Source organism: Triturus cristatus, chromosome 9, assembly GCF_964204655.1.
Source record: "Triturus cristatus chromosome 9, aTriCri1.1, whole genome shotgun sequence".
Lineage (NCBI taxonomy): Eukaryota > Metazoa > Chordata > Amphibia > Caudata > Salamandridae > Triturus > Triturus cristatus.
Window position 1 is genome coordinate 1,004,075,348 of NC_140592.1, and position 20,316 is coordinate 1,004,095,663.

The following is a 20,316-nucleotide window of genomic DNA, read 5'->3' on the forward strand; positions in this document are numbered from 1 at the left end:
ACACTTACGTGCAGAATTTGGAGTGCTTAAAATAAATCTGCCCTTGTGTAATTTAATCTGGTACTCATGTAAAGTTCTCTAATCCTTTTTAAGTCTGCGCTATGTAAAACAACACATAGATAAATTTATGTGATCTGGATTGCTTCCATCAGACCTCTTTGAGCATGATGCCTTCCTTCCTTCAGACAAGGACACATTTTTCTTCTTTTTTCTCAATCTCTCTGCTGATAAATAATTGAAGCCCCCTGCTTGTGTGTGAAACCTAGATTTTTTTTTGGCAGCAACTTTTAGCTTGCTGGGGCTTATTAATTAATATTGTACAGAGGAAGCAAAACTGCAGGCTCAGAATCCAAAGTGTTGTAGGTCCAAAAACAAAGACTGGTAGAAGCCGGTCATTCAGAGATCGTGAGAGGATGTAACCAAAAAAAAGCAATGTGTTATTGAGTAATATAACTGGTGCTCGTGTTAAGCTCTCCAATACCTTCAGGTCGAGTTTGCGCTATATATACAACTACAACAACAACAAAAATCATGGGACCTTTATGTGACCACGGATCTTTGTCTAGTAGTTGTGTGGTTGCATCCCCCACCCATCATGTCCCTCCCTTTCTTCGTTCAAGGCGTTTACTGTCTGCGTCACTAGTTACACCTCAGGGAGTGTCCTCATTGGCTGCTCTCACAGATAACTCAGTTCGTTGAGAGTGAGTAGAGGCGCGCGTCCCACCTTGATAGCGATTGTTAACAAGGAGGGGGGATACACGGTGCAGAAGAGGGTCTGGGAACGTCTCACAGGAAGGTTGGAGCTGAGCAGTAGGTTTAAGGGGTGAGAGGGTGGAATATCAAAGTGCAGAATGAGAACGCAGTGAAGTGAATAAATGTCCTTGCATAGTGCACAATACATAATGATTTGCCTCTGGGCGTCACAGTTATTTAAAGAACGGAATCTAGATACAGGGAGATCATGTGGTTTTTCAAGCATCACAGTTTGCTTCAGTGCGGAATTAAAAATTCAATCCCAGGTTTCCTAGTTACAAAGTCTGCAGCTTAGTTGGTTGGACACGGCCAGTACACAGAACAAAGTGTGGGCGGGAGGGGAGGGGGGACACATGTTCATTAAGGTGAGGATATAAACCAAAGGCACACAGAGAGAAGGAGCACAAAGAGAAAGAATGAAAAAATACACAAGCAGAGAGAAAGCATGCCAAAATGTGACATACATGCAAGCGCATAAGGGAGCTCCCTCGCCCAGGAAGCAAGGCCACGTGTCAATAGGAGGCGGAGAAAGTGAAGGCAAGAGGGGTAGCAACAGCATAGGTAGGTAGTGGGCAGAAAGTGCAGGAGGATTCAGAGCAAAGGGGCAACAGAGTGTGAGGAGGGCAAATGGATGCTGAAAATAGGTGGGGTGGAGAGACGCTTCAAGGCATGGGCAAAGTGGGCAATTGCCCAGTCCCCCACCTTAAAGGGGGCCTTTGGGAAGATAAACGTATCTTCTTCACCTACGACGTATATAATCAATATAGTTAAATAACGTAGGGACTGAATTAGCAAAACCCTCGAGATGACGCTGGCTGGGGGGGAGGGGGCTATGCGTGAAGGAGGAGGGGGCACAGTGACTGCTGGAGAAGGAGGGTAGAAGTTGGAGGGGGGTACGGGGAAGGTGGGTGAAAGACGTCACAGAATGTAGATAGGGGCGAGTAGCAGGGATGGGTTCACAAAAACGTGTATTATCAATGGATATTGGTTACGAGCTGCACCAAACTGCGCTGTAATAAAATAAAAACAGCCCATCTAGAAACAGGATCGGACCCGTCTCCATTCTCACACGCCATGGAAGGAAATCCACCCCCTGCGTGGGAGCTGCAAGGGTGGAATCAACGTAAAAGCAGGCAGCCCTGTGCCATCAAACTCAGGAAGCAATAAACGACATGCATTCAGCAAAGAACAAACAGCTGCAGGGTTAACGCGAATATTCATTACAACCGCTTCCATACACAGAACTACAGTTAATGGACAAGACAAGCCCGGCGGAGCGTGGCACGCGCGCTTGGCGGGGGCGGGGGAGCGCATTCCAGGCGGGGGAGCGGACCCTTTGAAGTGCGATGCCAAACGGATTGCATGGCCGCACGATGCGCGTGCTCGCCATGCAATCTGCTTTTCGGAGCACTTTTGGGAGCCCCCTACTATAGTCTCGCTTTGCGATCGCTTACGCGATAGCAAGGCGAGACCTAAAAACCGATATAGCTATTAGAGAAGGGACTAGATTTTGAGAAACAGCAGATATAGAAAATGGACTGCGACAGTCAACTATACAATGGCAATAGAGACACAGACCTAATGCTTCAGTTGAGTTTTGTTTAAGAGTTGAAAAATGTTTAATAATTTGAAGCAATATTTTAGTTCATTAGATAAAAGTTAGTTCGACTTTGGGGAAATAGAGAGCCTTCAGAGGGCTCTCCTCTGGGGCGGCAGGCCACGCATAGCATTATCAAAGCTCACGCTTGGCTGGTACGATGGTGGAATTGGACTGCCTGACATTAAAAGATGCTATTGGGCAGCTCATCTAATCGCGATAAATCATGGCACCTATGGCCCCCCCGATGCCCCGGGATTCCGTATGGACCGCTGGCTCCTGCCTAACGGGGCATACGGTCGAGCACTATACTCCACTCCGGGTAAGTTCCCCCTGACAAGGCCTACCAAGCACACGACCAAGATATGGCACACTGCGACACAGTCACTAGGCTGGGCCAATAGATTAACGCTTGCTACCCCGCTTTGGGACTCACAAAATCTAGGATACCTGGGAAACTCTAAGGGGTTTGATAAGTGGGACTTGATCGGTATTTCCACAATTGGTGATCTTTGGGAGGCGGGGAGAATAAAACCGTTTAGTGCTTTGCAGACTCAATACTCACTTGCTGACTCCGAGCTGTTCAGATATCTTCAGGTCCGGCATGCACTGCGGACCGCATTGCCAGGAGACGCCTCACTACCTGATAGCACCCCCCTGGAAGATAGACTCCTTGATGGACACCTGCCCGAGCGGGCCATATCTCTGACTTACAAAAAGCTGATTAATAACATGCGGGACCCCTTGACCATACTGAGAGAGAAATGGACGGGGACGGTATAGAACTAGATGATGAGGGGTGGCAGACAGCGATCTCATCCCCTAAAACAGTTGCAATATCAGCAAGGCTCCGCCTAGTGCAACTCAAAATATTGCACAGAATATATCTAACAGGGCCGCAACTGGTGCACATGGGGAGACAAACTGATGGGTCCTGCAGACGGAGATGCACCCAACCGGGTATTTTCATACACATCATTTGGCACTGTGGGATAACTCAGGATTACTGGCAGAAGATACATTCGATTATGAGTGAAGTCCTAGAGGTTGAACTCCGACCAGAGGCTCCCAGATGTCTCCTTAATATCTGGGAACCCACGGACCTCAACGCCTACGCCATACAATGGGTCACACTTGCTTGTATGATAGCTAAAAGAAATATTGCGCAGCACTGGGGGGCCCCACAATCACCCAAAATTGCAGAATGTAAAAAAGACCTTGATTGGTGAATGCAACGAGAAAAATCTGTTTACATTGCGAGGGGTTGCCCCCGGAAGTGGTCTAAGATTTGGACCCCTTGGAATTTGTACTGAGGTGAAATATGTGCCCCCCCCCCCCCAGATTGAGCGATTTAGATGTCTCCCCTTCCCCATAACTCCAACGGCAAAAGCATATTGTGTATTGATGAAACCTTGTTTTTGCCATTACCTATGTTGTGACTCTGTGAAACTATGCCTTGTTGTCGAAGTCTTTATAATAAAAAGAGTTTAAAAAAAAAAAAAAAAGTTAGTTCGATTAGCATATTACATAGATTTTTATGGAGCTTTTCGTTTTACACAATACCATATGTAGTGAGCTGCTGGACATAATCTAGTGTTCCAGCATATACCCAGTGCTTTAAATGGAAAAAAATAAGGGCAGGTACTCACCAAATTGAGATGTGGGCTAGGGGGCGGAGCTATGGGCAGCGCAAAGGGTTCCTGCCAGGGGCACCCATTTAAGCATTCATGCAGGCAGACAGGGCATTCAGTACATGTATTTTAGAAACGCGTACATTCGTTGTTGCCCTCATTACTAAACCTTGATCCCACGTGCTGTGCTACAGCATCACTATCGCCACCTTCCTGCTCAGTCTGGTTGCAACAAGTGCTGCTGTACTCTGCTATGCAAAAGACACACAATTGATGGACAGAATGCAGAACAAAACATTCACCCCCAGTCAAGAGATCTGGGTTAAATCCATCATGCTTTTGCTCACCATGCCACCCTAGTTTAGACCTGGCTATATGCAAATCAGTCTTGACCCTGTGCCTCATGGGAACAGTCCAGCCCGAACTGCCAAGCCAGGTCCTCCCTGGATCGGAAACAAGCATCCTAGGACCGGTTTCGGGGTTTCACCCCTCTTCAGCCAGGATAGCTTGATTCCAGTGGCACAGTGAGCCCAGGACTCACGTCTGAGCATACCTGGCGCACTTAGGGCGAGAAAGCAAAAGACACGCAATTGATGGACGGAATGCAGAACAAATCAAAACATTCACCCCCAGTCAAGAGATCTGGGTTAAATCCATCATTCTTTTGCTCACCATGCTACCCCAGTTTAGACCTGGCTATATGCAAATCAGTCTTGACCCTGTGCCTCATGGGAACAGTCCAGCCCGAACTGCCAAGCCAGGTCCTCCCTGGATCGGAAACCAGCATCCTAGGACCGGTTTCGGGGTTTCACCCCTCTTCAGCCAGGATAGCTTGATTCCAGTGGCACAGTGAGCCCAGGACACACGTCTGAGCATACCTGGCGCACTTAGGGCGAGAAAGCAAAAGACACGCAATTGATGGACGGAATGCAGAACAAATCAAAACATTCAGCCCCAGTCAAGAGATCTGGGTTAAATCCATCATTCTTTTGCTCACCATGCTACCCCAGTTTAGACCTGGCTATATGCAAATCAGTCTTGACCCTGTGCCTCATGGGAACAGTCCAGCCCAAACTGCCAAGCCAGTTCCTCCCTGGATCGGAAACAAGCATCCTAGGACCGGTTTCGGGGTTTCACCCCTCTTCAGCCAGGATAGCTTGATTCCAGTGGCACAGTGAGCCCAGGACTCACGTCTGAGCATACCTGGCGCACTTAGGGTGAGAAAGCAAAAGACACACAATTGATGGACGGAATGCAGAACAAAACATTCACCCCCAGTCAAGAGATCTGGGTTAAATCCATCAGTCTTTTGCTCACCATGCCACCCCAGTTTACATGCCCAGGACATCCCTCATGGTACGGCAGAGACTGGGACTGTGCGTGCACGTTCCCCTGTTTGCTGAGGCACTCGCAAGGTACGTCGCCTGCCACCGGCCGTCCCGGGAAGAAAGGAGGATGAAGAGCCTTCCGGTGTAGGACTGTTGCCTGAACCTAGGAAACATTTGACTCCCGCGATAGCCCAGTAAGCACTGGGTATATCTCAGAAAAGCGCAGAGCGGCTGCCCCCTCTGCCCTCATCCCCACACGTCTGCGTCCCGCCTAACCTGGGTGCGGTACATCATGTGATGCCTGAAGGAGGTACGGCGGCCATCCGGGAAGCGCTCCTTCCCGTAGCCGTTTATAAGTCCTTGCAAGTAGAAGAAGGGAGCATGGTGTGGCCGGCAAGATCGAGGAGGCTGCCGTAGATTGGCCTGGCATTTGGACGTTAATGGAGACACGGGATAGCGTGGAAGTGGGCCTGGTTGGTGCCCTGTGCTGTGATTTCCCTTTGCTGCAGTGTATCCCGGCAGCAGCGTGCTTAGTTCCCTGAAGAGGGAAAGCCCTGTCGGAGAGAGGGAGGGAGCGAAGAGTTCTGCAGCTTCCGGAAAGCTGCCAGGACCTAGGAATAATGCTGCAGTGCCACCTAGTGGCTGTTACCCGCACTGCACGCAGCATGTCCGGTTGAATAAAGAAAGACTGGGTCAGCTTCACTACATGGTTCCAAAGAACACAGAACCCTAGATTGTTATAAAAGAGGCATTCTGAATGGGTTTACATATGCTGCCTCCAGCACAGAGTCAGCGGATGGAAAAAAGCTGCCTGCTAGTAAAACTCTAGGTTTGTGTTTCCCCAGAAGATAGACTTCAAGGCAGCAGCTTGTGGTCAGGGAGGAAACAGAAACTGACCCAGCGAGAACTGCAATGCAGCATATGCCCTCTAGTGGTTGCCTGTCCTTGGCACATGGACAGGAGAGAGACTGGGAACCCCCATAAATAGCCACAAGAAGCCCAAAGCTGCCCCAGCCAAGAGAGCTGCCAAGAGTCAGTTGAAAGCCAAGGTAATGGAACCAGAGGTCGCCAAGCCCCAAGCCTGCAAATCCACGAAAGGCACGAGGACAACATTCACGGTGCGCGTGCCCCCCAGTGGCTATCTGATCGCACTGCAAGAAGAGTAGATCATGCCGGCAGTGGTGAACAGACACCTGTGCAAACCAGAAGAACGGCCACGCAAAGTGCCAGAAGAAGTGGCCTGCGGAGAAAGACTGAGAGCATGTGGTCAGAGGTGCGCAGAGGGCTGCACCGCAAAATCTGACAACAGGGCAGCAGCCTTGGAGAGGGAGAGAACGCTCTGAGAGTAAGATGCAGAGGCTGCACCAGTCGGCCACCCCAGCACAGATTGGCCACTGTTGGCCCACCAACCATGTCACATGGAGTGACCGAGCTCGACAAACATGCCTGCGTTTGGGCAGGACAAGTGCCTCGATGGCGTAGCCCAGAGGCGCAAGCAGTGACCCTTTAGCAATGGAGTGGAGAACCAAGAAGATCCCTGAAGGAAGGGGCATGACTTGGGAGCAGTCAGTGAGGAGAAAGAAGACCTGTGAGAGATCTACGAGGAAAGAGTCATGTCCTACCAACAGGACAAGAGTCAGGTCCTATAGAGAGGACTGTACAAAACCATGGAGGTCGCCGTGAAGAGAAGGTCACAGTGAGAGGCCTGGTCAGGAGACAGAAGAGAATCAGTCCTAGGTATGTGAAGTGCACATCACATCAAGATGCCTGGTCAAATGGGAGATGAGCCTGGCACAATGCCATGTTGTGGAAGAGCATAAGGAAGAAGAGAGTGGCAAGATGTCATAATGCTACATCACAAAGAAAAAGGGAAAAAAGGAGAAGAGTGGCATGATGCCACGTCACATGTAATAGTGATGAGCAGATGAGAGTGGCACGAGGCCACAGAACCATATTGCAAAGAAAAACAGGAAGGAAGAGGAGAGAAAAGAGTGTAATAGACCAGTCACAGAAGATCACTGACAGTTATCAGAAATTGTAATTGTTGTCAAGTGCATCACTAGAACCACCTAAGGAGCACCGCCCATCCACCGTGGGGCACTATGTCTGAGAAACACCTTGAGAGTAACAAGGCGTCCCTGGTGTCATGGGAGACTGGCCACCCAGAAACCGTCTGTTATAACCAGTGAACCGGAAGCCTGCTGAAGAGAGCATACTCAACTATTTTTAGCATCCACCTATGGGGTTGCACGAGAGACTTAGTCGTGGTCCTGTTCAGACTTCCTCAGTGACCTCTGTTGGCCCTATAAGAGGCTCAGAACAATCCACACAGGCCCATGTCAATCCACGGGCACGGCCTCAGGAAATTCCAGTGAGAGGGAATCCCGACACGAGAGATGCATCTGTAGCAGCTCCACAACAGGCACCAGGAAGCACTGAGGTCGCTGACAGAAACTGGTTATTCAAAGACTATCTAGGAGATGCCGGTACACCCGAGTCCTGATGGCCAGAGCGCACAGACCCTTAGACAACCGCCCTTTGTGCCTGTACAAGCGACTTGGATGTGGTCCTGATGGCAGTTCCTCAGTGACTCCTTTGTGTAGTCTACGAGAGGCCCCACACAGTTCTCTGGCAGCCCAGCAGAAAGACCCTCGGGGAAATTCCTGTGAGAGAGGAGCCCTGGCACGAGAGAGATGTCTGAAACTCATCCACCAGTAGTTACTGGGAAGCACCATGGCGGTCGAGGAAGACTCTCAACCACCGCACTGTTGTTCTCCATATTTGCAGGTTGGCCATCCATGGAGATAGGGCGTTCTCAAAGATATCTCTGCAGTGGACTCCACCACTGCTCCTAGTGTACCACATCCCAATGAACTGTGTAAATAGACGCCAATACCGTGAGACCAGGTGGTACAGAGCAATAGTGCCCATGCAGACTGCCTGAAGAGACTCTGTGGTGTTTTGTTTTGTTGTTTGTTCTTTCCCACAGGTTGGGCTTTGTTTTTTTCTTTTTCAATAACATTTGGGAGGGATGTAGTGATATGCTGGGCACAGTCTAGTGTTCAAGCATATATCCTATGTAACAAGCCACTCCCCGAGGGCTGGCCTCTACACCCACCCCACACCCATCCATGACAGATGCCACCCGGCAGATGACCCTGCTAATAAAAGGGGCAGGGCGTATGTGCCCTGGGCCAGTTCCAGTACCATACTCTTGGTGTCTGTGTGGTCATTCGTCCTGCATGAGGGCGTAGGGGCCTAACCCTTACACCATACATGCCAACCCTCCCAATTCAGGCGGGAGACTACTGAATTCAAGGGTAGTCTCCCGCCTCCCTATTCCTGCATGCAAAACCCCGATTCCTAGGGGGACGTCGCTTGTGTTACTCAGATTATGCACTGCCCGTAACCTGGTCCTGCAAGCAAGTGCACAACATTTTTGTCACACTTTCTCTGTCTGCCATAGCGATGCCTCTTTGCTCCTGACAGGGATGGAAAAAACATATATTTGCATTTCTCATATCCAGTCCTGATGCAGCACACTTGCAAGTCCCACACATGCCAATAGTTCAGATGAAAGCCGCAATAGAAGTCAGTGGAAGAAATACAATCTCCAGATTATTTAAAAAAAAATCTCTCACATTTCTCTACCAAAATGTTGGCAGGTATGCAATACTGAGTGCAATGATGCTGAGCTGAGGTATGCAAAATTTCCTAGCTTTCGAGTGTGAAAGTTTTAATTCTATGAGGGACACAAAGGCAAGTATTGTAGTTCACTTTGTTAATGAAAAACATAACAGCCAATAGAAACAGATAGTTCATAAATGACAATATTTTAGAACAGAAAAGTGGGATATTTTGAATAAAAATAGGAAGAAAAGATTTTCCTCGTTGACTTTTATTGAAGCAGAGTCAATTTCAGATGAGAGATAGCGAAAATAAAGCTGTGAAAATCGGGAGTGTCCCGCCTGAATCCGATCTGTGTTTGGCCACGCATGAAAGGCTACATGTCACACGTCTTTAACTTAACAAAAAAACAATGTCCTTGTCATGTCACATACTTCCAAAAAGCAAGAATGACCATCCATATTTTGAGATAACAAAGCCTTTTCATCCTCTTTCTTTTTGACTAAGCTGCCTCCCTTGAGCCATACTTTTGATATCACTTGTGCTTTTGACCACTTCTGAAAGAGAAAAAAATAATCAAACTAAACATTCAATTGCTTGACTTGCTTATTCATCGCTAAATAAGAAACATCATCTTCGGACCGAGGCCTAGCTGCTGGAATTGGAGCGGAGTTGTAGGGATGTGGACGGCGGGCAGACTCGTCCCCAACTGTTTCTTCTGCAACAAACCTATGCTGACACGCTGCGTGATGAGGCCAGACAGGCTTGGCTGGCTTCCCGCAGTAGAATTTATCAATGGGGCGATAAATCAAGTTCCCTTCTACACCGCTTGGGCCAGTAAGCATATCGGTTAGTCTTGGTAATGACGGTCAAACACTCTCAGATCCTACTCAAATTGCTTCTAGCTTTGCGGATTATTATGCAGAGCTTTATGTCCCCAATGACGTCCTACCGGAACCCCTGATTCACCAATATCTTGACGACTTACCCCCAAAGGCCATATCAGATGCAGCACCGGCGGATCTTGATGTCCCACTGACAATCGAGGAGCTGAGTGCAGCCCTGGTCGATTTGTGCTCTGGTAAATCACCAGGCTCGAACGGCTTCCCGTGTGAGTTTTTTAAAATCGTTCCAATCGCAATTCCTTCCTCATTATTTGGAAGTGATCCATGTGGCCCTCGAGGAGGGGAGACTCCAGCCAGACTGGCGACACGCCGAAATCACGGTTTTCCCTAAACCTGGCCGACCTCCAGATCAACACTCTTCGTACCGCCCTATTTCATTGCTTAATTTGGAGGCCAAATTATTGACTAAAGCCTTGGCTAATCGCATCCTCCCTTACATGTCGGAACTGGTCCATCATGATCAGGCCCGCTTTATGCCCCATCGGGTGACCCGTCACAATATTCAATGGGTACGTAATGCGGTAGCGGCAATTAATCACCTGGAGGGCCCGGCAGCTCTGTTGCTGGCCCATATAGTTAGAGCATTTGACTCGCTGGGTTGTACCTACTTGTTTGCTCTTTTACAGTGCTTAAACATAGGCCCATGTCCTATATTAGACCATTATATACTGACCTCTCGGTCTCGGTTAAAGGGTTAAAGGGGCCGGTGCAACATCAGATCCGTTCTCTATAGGACGTGGCACCCGGCAGGGGTACCCCCTCTCCCCGTATTTATTTGCCTTAGCTATGGAACCGCTAGCCTCATTGGTTTGAATTGACACACAGGTGAGGGGCTTCAAATGGCCGGGGGATTTTCAGATCGGATCGCCCTGTATGCGGACGATGTCCTGTTTTTCCTCATGGATCCGCATCGTACGGGACCTCGTACTCTCCGCATTATGTAGATTTTTGGTTAACATTCTGCCTTGTATATGAACGCTAAGAAATGAATTCTCTGCCCATCTGTGGTGGCTCAGATATGACACCTGGACAGCGGAAGTAATATTGGCCACAACAGGACTGAAATATCTTGGGGTTTACATCTTGGACACTCAATCAGTGTCGTGGAATAAGAACATTGCCCTCGTCTGGATGCGCACTCAGACGGAGATGGAGTCTTGGGCACGTATTCCCCTTTCCTTACTGGGTAGATCAGCAATATTCAAAATGGTGTCTCTCCTTCGCCTTCTCTACCAACTGCAGAACCACCCTTTTCAGATAGCAATCTCCTGGTTCCGGCAGTTTAACTCCAGGTTGAGCCACTTTCTGTGGCAGGATCAGGCCGCTAGAGTACCACTTAAAACGTGCTTTCAAGCAACCTATTGTGGAGGTATAGCGACTCCTGATATTCAATCATATCATACAGCATCCCACCTCTTGGTTTTGAACGACTGGTGGTATGGGATTAGCAATGACCCGGCCTATTCGGTAGAGAGATGGCTTATGGGGGTTGTATTGCCACCCAAACTACTATACACGCCGAAAGAGCTGCGGAAGCTACCACCTGCTACACATGTGGTTTTCAGTGTGTGGATGGTTTTGCTGCGCAAGATGGGGTGGTGGAGGCGGTTGACAAAGGAGACCCCCCTTTGGCAGAGCGGCCTTATGCCACAAGTGTCCGCACTAGTAGGGTTCAAATAATGGGATGATATAGGAATATCCATGCTGGGAAATGTCATGCATGGCACCACGATGAGATCCTACCAAGAGCTCAGACATGAATATGCCATGCCACTTACACAATTTTATACATGCATGCAATTGAGACATGCCCTACCCCATATATTACACACCTAGAATCCCTTGCAGAATTTAACCCTATTGAGGTGAAGGCTTTTATGGGGGATTTAGGAGATCATAAAACCCCAAAGATCTACTAAACATTTTTTTTTTTTAAATAAGTATTTAAAATTTTTTTGGGAAGAATAAAACAAACTTCAAACAAAGCATGAATACACGATGCACCCTTGATGACAAAGCACAATAACATATATGGCAGTTGTACAAATAAAATGTCCATTTTAGTTGGATCCACGCAGGGGTCTGAGCCACCTGGTCGTATAAAAATAAGGGGTCATGGCTACACTGTTCATAGGTACAAATAATGGGAACTATCATTACATCATTCAAGGCTCTTTTCCCATGTCTCCAAACTGCAATCCCCCCTCCTCCGCCTTCCCCTTCCAAACATTAGTGACAAACCTTTCCACAACATTAGATTCCCTTCGGGAGAAATGACAGATAGACTTGGGTCCCCTAAATAGTGATGATTGGACAGAAGCCCTGGAATTCCTGAGATGCGCCGCAATTGCATCCCGTCTCAGACTTATCCGATTTAAGTATCTACATCGTGCCTACTTTACCAGATACCGACTATGGAGGGTGGGGCTGATAGATTCCCCTATGTGCCTGCTATGTGGCAGCGAAGAAGGTACACTTCTGCATACAATTTAGGGTTGTACCACACTGGGCAGGTTTTTGAGGGGGGTCACTCATTGCTTATCCACAGTACTAGGCTGGGACATACCTCTCTCTCCGAAGCTTGTTCTTCTGCATAGCACAGATGAAATTGGGGGTAATATCTATAAAACGCATTTATTGTTCTTGGGGATTACTCTAGCAAAAAGGGATATAGCAAGGGTGTGGAAAGATCCGGCTCCACCTAAATTGAGCGCTTGGAGGGCAGGCCTTGACTGGTGTATTGGGCAGGAACAGCCTATTTTTAAAGCACCGGGTTGCCCGCAGAAACAATTTAAAATATGGAAACAATGGGCGTATTTTAGGGGTCTCTTATTGGAACCGCCTCCACCACAACCTGCAGAAGTTGAAACCATATAGGGATATCTCACGGGACTGTAATGTAATTACACCAGATATGACATATATGGAGGGGCTTGATGGGCATGACCAGTGTTTTGCTTTTCGGTATAAGACACAGATGTTACGCATGTTAGGGACTGTCGTTTACAGACCTGAATGGTTTATTTTCTTGCTTTATAAATGCTATATAGTAGTCACCTGCATGGAAACCGATATACTGATTAATGTATACTTGCATTTTTTTGTAATATGTGTGATTACTTTATCTGATGACTCAATAAAAAAGAGTTTTGAAAAAAAAATAGGAAACATCATTAGAACCTGAGGAGGAGGGATAATATGAACACCATAGCACTGAGAATCTCCTCACTGAAGGTTGTTTCCAAGAAAAATGTTGAAATATGAGACCAATCCTGATTTATGAAATGCTCTATACATTCCTACAGAAAAGTGTTATTGTTTTGCAGGAAATTATGTACTATGTGATATCTAATTTTGGTAAACTTTCTTTAAGGGATTTCCATGAACAACCATTGGAATGATGGCTACTGATCAGTATGAGTCAGTTATATAGAGTTCTTAAGAATTACAGCAATTCTTCCACCAACCATGCTTATCTTCACAATCCCCTCTAACAATCCTTAATGTGGTGGGAGAAAGCGTTTCATGGTATGCTGTGAGGTGTCCTGTCAGGCAAGTCTCAGTAAAAACAAGTCGGTCAAGCTCAAAGGCGATGATGGTGTCAGTCAGCTTGTGCCTATGCTTCACAGCTGACTGATAGTTGTATAACACATCGTAATAAGGGGTCAACAGTTTTGGAGAAGAGTGTAAATGAAGGACCAATAGAGACCCTAGCAATTTTATTATGATCAACCTTCTCAAGGAGGTGCTTGGTGAAAGGTGGTCTGTCATCATAGGAATGAAAATGTAGACAGGGCCTTGTCGATGCAAATGTTGAGGACAAGTAGCTGGTGATCATAACTCTAAAGGAGTTCACAAATTTCAGAATCAGTAAGAAGGTGTATTTTCTTACAGGAAGAGGGGAGTGATTATTCCATAGTGTTGTGGTTAAAGATATAAGTAAGAATATCAAATATAATGTATAGATGAACCAGTGAGTTTGGGATGTCGAGACACGAGTTAGATTTTGGAACCGTAAGACCTTTTGATACTTTAGTATTTAAGTTTCAGTCATGAATATGTTTGTCTTGTCAATGCGAGGGAACGAGGAAAGGAGGGCCTCGTTCCAGTCTCCTATCTTGATACCCCTAATTAGCAGGTATGAGATCAGGATGATACAACACATGATTTGTTGCAGCAAAAGTTGGAAGATTATCTAAAGCATGAGTTAGAGAGCAAAGGGACGGAGGGAAAGAAGGTGGCAGACAGGCAAAGGATGAAGGGGGTGGTTTTGGACGTAGGTTGTGAGATGAGACTTTGGAAGAATGATTGGGAGTAAGGTAATGGAAAGTAGGTATCCCAGTGGAATTTTATATAGTTGTACGATTGCACTATGAACAACATGAGAGAAGGGGAGTAGATGTGAAAGGAGCTGTAGGAGGGGTTGGGTGATACCAAAGAGAACTGTTCATTTCCCACACTGCATTGCCTACCCTAACTGGTCACCTTCTCAAAGAGGTGGGGGTGAATTCAGAGTTGTTTTTTTCAGACCTTTATGAATTGGTGTGAAGCCATTGTGACCACCTTGGATGGAGGACGGTAAGGTTTCCAGGAAAAAGCTTCAACAGAAGAGGTCCTGTTTGATGACGTCTGTAGTGGGGAGGTGATTAGGGCAGCGTAGAAGAGACTTCAGGGTCAGTAGGACAAGGAGTAAGGGTCAACAGAGAGCTGGTATTAGGTAATGGGTCATTAAACACATGAAGGAGAGACTGAGCGAGTCAAGTATAGCAGGGTTCTCATCAGTCGATTGAAGCATAATCTTGCCATTATTAACAAGGGAAATGGAAAGGTTACCCATCAAAAGTAGTGAAGAGGAATCAGCTTTCAACTTTATGGAATATCAAAGAGAACAGAGACATTTAGTTATTTGGAGAGGGTTTCAATCCACTGCTTTCTGTTGTTTGTGAAAACGAGTAAATCAGTTTTGAAGCTGCACTTCCATGCACAGTGATATTGGCAGCCAATAAGTGTATCAACATTTTATGTTAATATTTGTTGACAGTATATTTAGATAGGTGGAAGCAAGATGGTGTACAATATTTTGAAAGAATTTGGGCCTGCCTTAATCAGTCAAATGATGTGAGGTTGAATGGCAGAATGAACGGTGATCACAATTAAAGCTGGAAGGAAGGTTAAACTGGTCAAAGAAAATGAAGGAGAGAAGCGGGAAATCAGAGTTGAGTGTGCATCAAAGAGCCAAGTCATGGACCAGCTCTCAGAGCAGCCTAGAAAATGAGATAGGATTTTGGAAGAGATCATTTTGATTTGTTAGCTCGCCCTTTATAGGTTTCGCATAAACCGTGCGCTTGCGCTGCCAGTGAAATCTATTGTTAATAAAAAAAAAAAAAGATTGAAAACGGGCTTAAAGCCCACCTATTACTTACCATTGGTTGGCTCACTCATTTTCCTTGCTTGTTATTGATCATGCCTTCTGCTTCCTCCTGGCGGCTCTCCTCCTCCTGCTTTCTCCCTAGTGCTTCTGTCCCTGCAATGGATCATGGACCTATCACATCTTTCTATTTGTAGCCTGTGACCTTCCACTTCTTGCTTCCTCCTGCGCACATACCAGGTGTTGCTTCCCCCCCACCTGCTATCTGTTTTTTCTATTCCCTCCCTCCTCCCACCCCAAGCTCTTTTTTTAAACATATTGCACAGCAGCGGGGCTGCTTTGTAACATAGTTTGAAGAAAAAAAGCTAAATGATGCAGTCAGTGCTGGCTGCGTCATAGTGTTATCTTCTTTACTTTAGGCCATGTTGCACAGCAGCGCGAGCTGCTGTGTAACAATGTTTGAAGGAAAAAAAGCGAAATGACGCATTCAATGCTGGCCGCATCATAGCGCTATTTTGTTAACTTTAGGCCATGTTGCATAGCAGCCCGCGCTTCCGTGCAACATGTCTAAAAAGAAAAAAAAAAGTTGACAAAGTTAATAAATAGGTCTCGCATAGGTGAAACATTTTGGCTTTGCCAGTGCTTGTTTAGCAAGTTGCTGCAACGGAGATAGATCTACTGGTCATAAGCAGATGTCGATGATGTGTGGGCACTTAAAATAAATATGTGCGAAAGCATTTAAAAAATGTCAGGTTTAGGTGTCTTGTAGCAAATCAAATTCATTGGCAACTTAACTAAAGAATGAATAGAACAACAATCTTGTAACAAGAAAAGCAGTGAAGAGAAAATGACTTGTTCCTTGACAACGTTACTTAATAGACCTTCTTTTAGTAAATCTATGCATCATGCATTAGGATATCTGACGCCCTTTTACAAAGTAAATTATGTGTTGGATTATATGAGAAGTTTGCCTGGTATATGCTGTCCACTAATTAAAGTGGGCACCTTGCACCAGTCAAAACAACCCTTTTGGTGATTTAAGAGGTCAAAGATAACCTTAGAAAGCTATCCAAGTGGTAACTGTGGAGAGCAGCCTTCAGCCTTAGTCTTGAAGGAATGTTAGGCAGCTTGTTTTACCAGAATGCAATCTTATGGTATTGGTTAAATGAAAGGAGAAACACAGAGTACTTATAAAACTATGGATTTATTAATTTAACACTGTCTAGTACGACACAGTATCTCCTACAAGGAGATAATCACAAAGCACACAATTTGTAAGCACTGAAATGACGGTAAATAACACTAATACACAGTGGGAACCAGGCGGGGGACCAAACCATATACTAAGAAAGTGGTATAAGAACCACGACTCGAGTCAAGATAGTGTCGAGAGGACGTAGAATCACTGGGACCCCAAGGTGTACGGGTGCAGTGTGGGAACACGACTGTGTGCTCCGTACAGTTCTATGGGAAAGTCGAGGTTGAAGTTTTAGAGTTTCCCCTTCCCAGTGGACTTCAAAGAAACCCCGTGGAAGGAAGAAGATTGGAGAGCCACCCCACCCATGGATACTAAGGTACCCAAGTTACCTATCCCAGGGAAGATGGTCTGAAGAGCGTCGGAAACCGCCCGTTGAACCCAATGGAGGACTTCAAAGAAGAGCCGTTGCTGGAAGGAAGAAAAGTGTCAGTTGGAATCCAAAGGTGGATTCTTGTCGAACAGTACATGAAACCAGAGTGACCAGGGGCTCGGTAGACGAATGCCCATCAATGTCGGGTGCTTCAGGTGCGTTGGAGTCCTTGAATCTGCAGCTATGGGGACCAGGAGACGTCGAGGACGACCAGAAGCCGGATACGAGCTGTCCCACGAAATTTGTCGAGTGCTGAGGGGTCGTTGTCCGGTGGGAGCACCAACAAGCCTTGGCAACAGGAACCCACGCAGAAGGTCAAAGATGTGTACCATTTGGACCAGCAAGGTCCAGGAGACTCAACAAGCACAGGGGAGTCAGGACCAGCCTGGAGCAACCAGGGGAGCCCAAGAAGAGCAAAGTTGACCCTCAAATGGACCCACAGGCCGGAGGCACAGGAGTCGCGAGATGACCTCGAGCGATTTCACCAAACAACAGCCCCACGAGCACTCTGTGCAAGGAGCTCGAAGTTCTTGGTAGGAAATGGTGCCAGAGGTTGGGGCTACTCAGAGCCCAATGCACTTGTTCGGGAAATGTCAACAAGCATATGCACTTGCAAATGCTCGCAGTGCACAGGGGTTCGGGAATTGCAGCCCCCACGAGGGATTTTGACCTCAAACTTGGTGAGAGGGCAGCTCGGGCCTCAAGGGATGTAGAAACACACCTCCTGTGTTGCTGAAGCCTTTGGAGTTCATAGGAGCTCAGGGTCAGCAGTTCGGACAGCAGTGTTGTGGTGCCTGTGAATGCAGGGGAGTGACACCTTCACTCCAAGGGAGATATCTTCGGTTGTCCTTGATGCTCCACAGGTCCTGCATGGATCCTGTATGGTGCACGGGCACAGACGATGCTTCAGACTGAGAAGGAGATGAAGTCGGGCCCAAACAATATCCAGAGTGTCCAGACGGTCGAAGTTAAGTGATTTTTGGTTCAGAATCTTGTCCACGTCGAATCTAAGGTTCTACAGCCAGGTAAGCCCTTAAGTACCCACAGAAGAGGGTTGGCAAGATTCAGGGGACCCTGCCAGGGGAGGGTCTGGACAGTGGGGAGGTTACTCCCATGTCCTTTGTCCAGTTTCGTGCCAGAGCGGGAGCCAACGGCTCTCAGGACTGGTTTGAAGTGGACTATGCACAGGACAACAAATGTGCTCCTCATGCGGACTTTCAGTCACTTGCAAGCGCACCCACTCAGCTCTAATGCACTGAATCCTGTCTGGGAGGTGGTCACACCTCTCTGTGACAGGATGCCTATTGTTCTGCCTTCCCCTGCTTGAGCTTGGCTCAGCAGCAGGAGGGCAGAAATGTGTCTTTGGTCGGCAGCAACCATTTTCTGCTGTCCGGGACTAGAAGGCTGGTATTGGGAACACCAGAGACCCCATGAAGCTCACTTCTGAGGGGATGAATCATACCTCCCAACCCGTTACCGGTGTGAGGGTATGATTTCAACATGTTTGACACCAAACACAATAGGGTTTGTTTCAGCCATTTTAGAGTTGGTCATCACTCGGTCGCATAATGCCACTCTATATGTCATGAATGGCTGCCTTACTGACAACCCGGGAGAATGGTCTCCATAGGCTACAGGGGTGTTCTGCTCATACAGTGGCACACTCTCACTTAGAACCAAGCACCATGCACTCAGGATTGTAAAGGCCTGCTAGAGGGGTGACTTATCGGTTTTAAGTGCAGTGACCCTTCGATACAGTAAATCTATATCTTAAGTAAGTGGTGCATGCACCAACTTACACAGGCCGCACTGGCATGCCTGTAGTTCCATTTTGCATGGCCTCTCATGGGTGGCATAATACATGCTTCAGCCCATGGGAGGCCTCTGGAGTACCTATGCCCTGGGTATATGGGTACAGTATACTAGGGACTGACAAGGGTAACCCAGTCTCCAATCTGGAGTGTACCTAAGTACATAGCATAACAGCTTAAGGAAAAATCAGATAGACTGGGGCCCTGATTAGCAGGATCCCAGTCAGACTAGTCAAAAACAGTATCAGATTTAGCAAAAAGTGGGGGTAACCATAAGAAGCAGATCCTACTTTCCTACAGATAGAAATTTAGCAGAGAAGTAAAAATATTTTCTATAGATTACCTTCATTATCTGTTAGAGTTCTGGTTGATGTTACAGGCAGAGCGGAACTGACATGGTTGCCTCCCACTAACTGTTGATTCCTAGGAGGGATAGGGCAGACAGCCTATGAGTAAAAGGCTCCTATGGTTACTTTAAATCTCTATGTGTTGGTCACAAATTTAGTAATCTAAGGGCCCCCTTATTCCAGAGAAACAAAAGCCTGAAATACTTCCCTGTTCACCCCCTCCGGTAGTAGGAACAATTCCTTTTCAAAGTCATTATATTTTCTAGGGAAGGGAAAACAAACATGGCCTTTTCTGTGCTTGCTCCCGGTGCTTGGAATTATTTTACTTCCCATTTTTCTAAGACTTATGATGACCTAAGTTTCAGAAAACACTTTAAAAATCCATATTGTACTCACTGCTTTTCCTAAATTCTTTGAGATCTGTAGCACTGGCTACACCTTTCTTTCCATCTCCAGAAATCTGTAGGGTGTATAAATAATAAGTTACAATGTTATAAAGGTCAATCAATGCACAGAAAACCCACTAAGTGGAAGCATACAAAACTAAAAGTGTAAGGATTCTTAAAAAAACTAATTGAAATATGGAAGCATGTGTACTAAGTGGAAAAAATATACAGTTCGAGACCTTCAGAGATCAGCTTCATGAGAATGCAGAACACTGGCAGACTGAATGGAATTAAGCTTGTATGCCGTCAACGTTAATCTATTTATGCATTCGACTGATGGCACTCTTACACTGGCAGTGAGGGGATAGCTAGCACATACATGAACATCAACTGCAGCTGCTACTTCAGGAAAGTCTGCCACAAATGTTTCATATAGTTTTGAACGACCAGTTTCACTTTCCACCCCTCTAGGTGCTGGATGCTCAGCTGAGTGTGTCTGCGGTCAGTAGCCAGGATGCTCGCAAGGCTGGTCTGCAGCCGGTCAGTGAATGGAAGGCCTATGGCCTGGAAGGCTACCCAGGTAATGTGCTGCCTTCTTCATTTCCAGAGTGAGATGGTCGTCCAACAATAATGTCCTACGATCACTCTCATTGGGCCATATGGTGCATACACCTACAGTATTTAGGTTTTTTGTCATTGTCGTTCATCAACCTTCAAAAATTAGGCAGTGCGACTGCTGTTAGTTTTTTTCAGTCTCAGCGCTTTCATCAATTCACATATATTTTGGAATTCTAAAATATGTTACGTTTTTGTAATTCAGAAACCAAAGACCACGAGTTAAATGCTTATTTGCAATACAACTGAACCCAAAAAGTGCACTCAGTACGATTTTAAATGTAAGCCTTTAGTGATTTCCCAGTAATCAGCCTTGGACC

The 20,316-nt window shown here is 46.7% G+C and overlaps 2 protein-coding genes across 3 annotated transcripts in view; one reads left to right on the forward strand and one right to left on the reverse strand.

Moving 5' to 3' along the window:
- The window catches only part of SLIRP (SRA stem-loop interacting RNA binding protein), a 31,627-nt gene extending 25,787 nt beyond the window's left edge, over positions 1–5,840 (reverse strand). Inside the window, exon 1 of one of the 2 annotated variants that reach the window (XM_085626632.1) lies at positions 5,586–5,840. In XM_085626632.1, the coding sequence (XP_085482758.1) occupies positions 5,586–5,739 (154 nt within the window). In that variant the 5' untranslated portion in view covers positions 5,740–5,840. The remainder of the gene's footprint in view (positions 1–5,585) is intronic. The other variant, XM_085626633.1, reaches the window with a different exon arrangement.
- The window catches only part of ALKBH1 (alkB homolog 1, histone H2A dioxygenase), a 48,896-nt gene that overhangs the window by 2,890 nt on the left and 25,690 nt on the right, over positions 1–20,316 (forward strand). Inside the window, exon 2 of the mRNA XM_085626631.1 lies at positions 19,853–19,961. Within this exon, the coding sequence (XP_085482757.1) occupies positions 19,853–19,961 (109 nt within the window). The remainder of the gene's footprint in view (positions 1–19,852; positions 19,962–20,316) is intronic.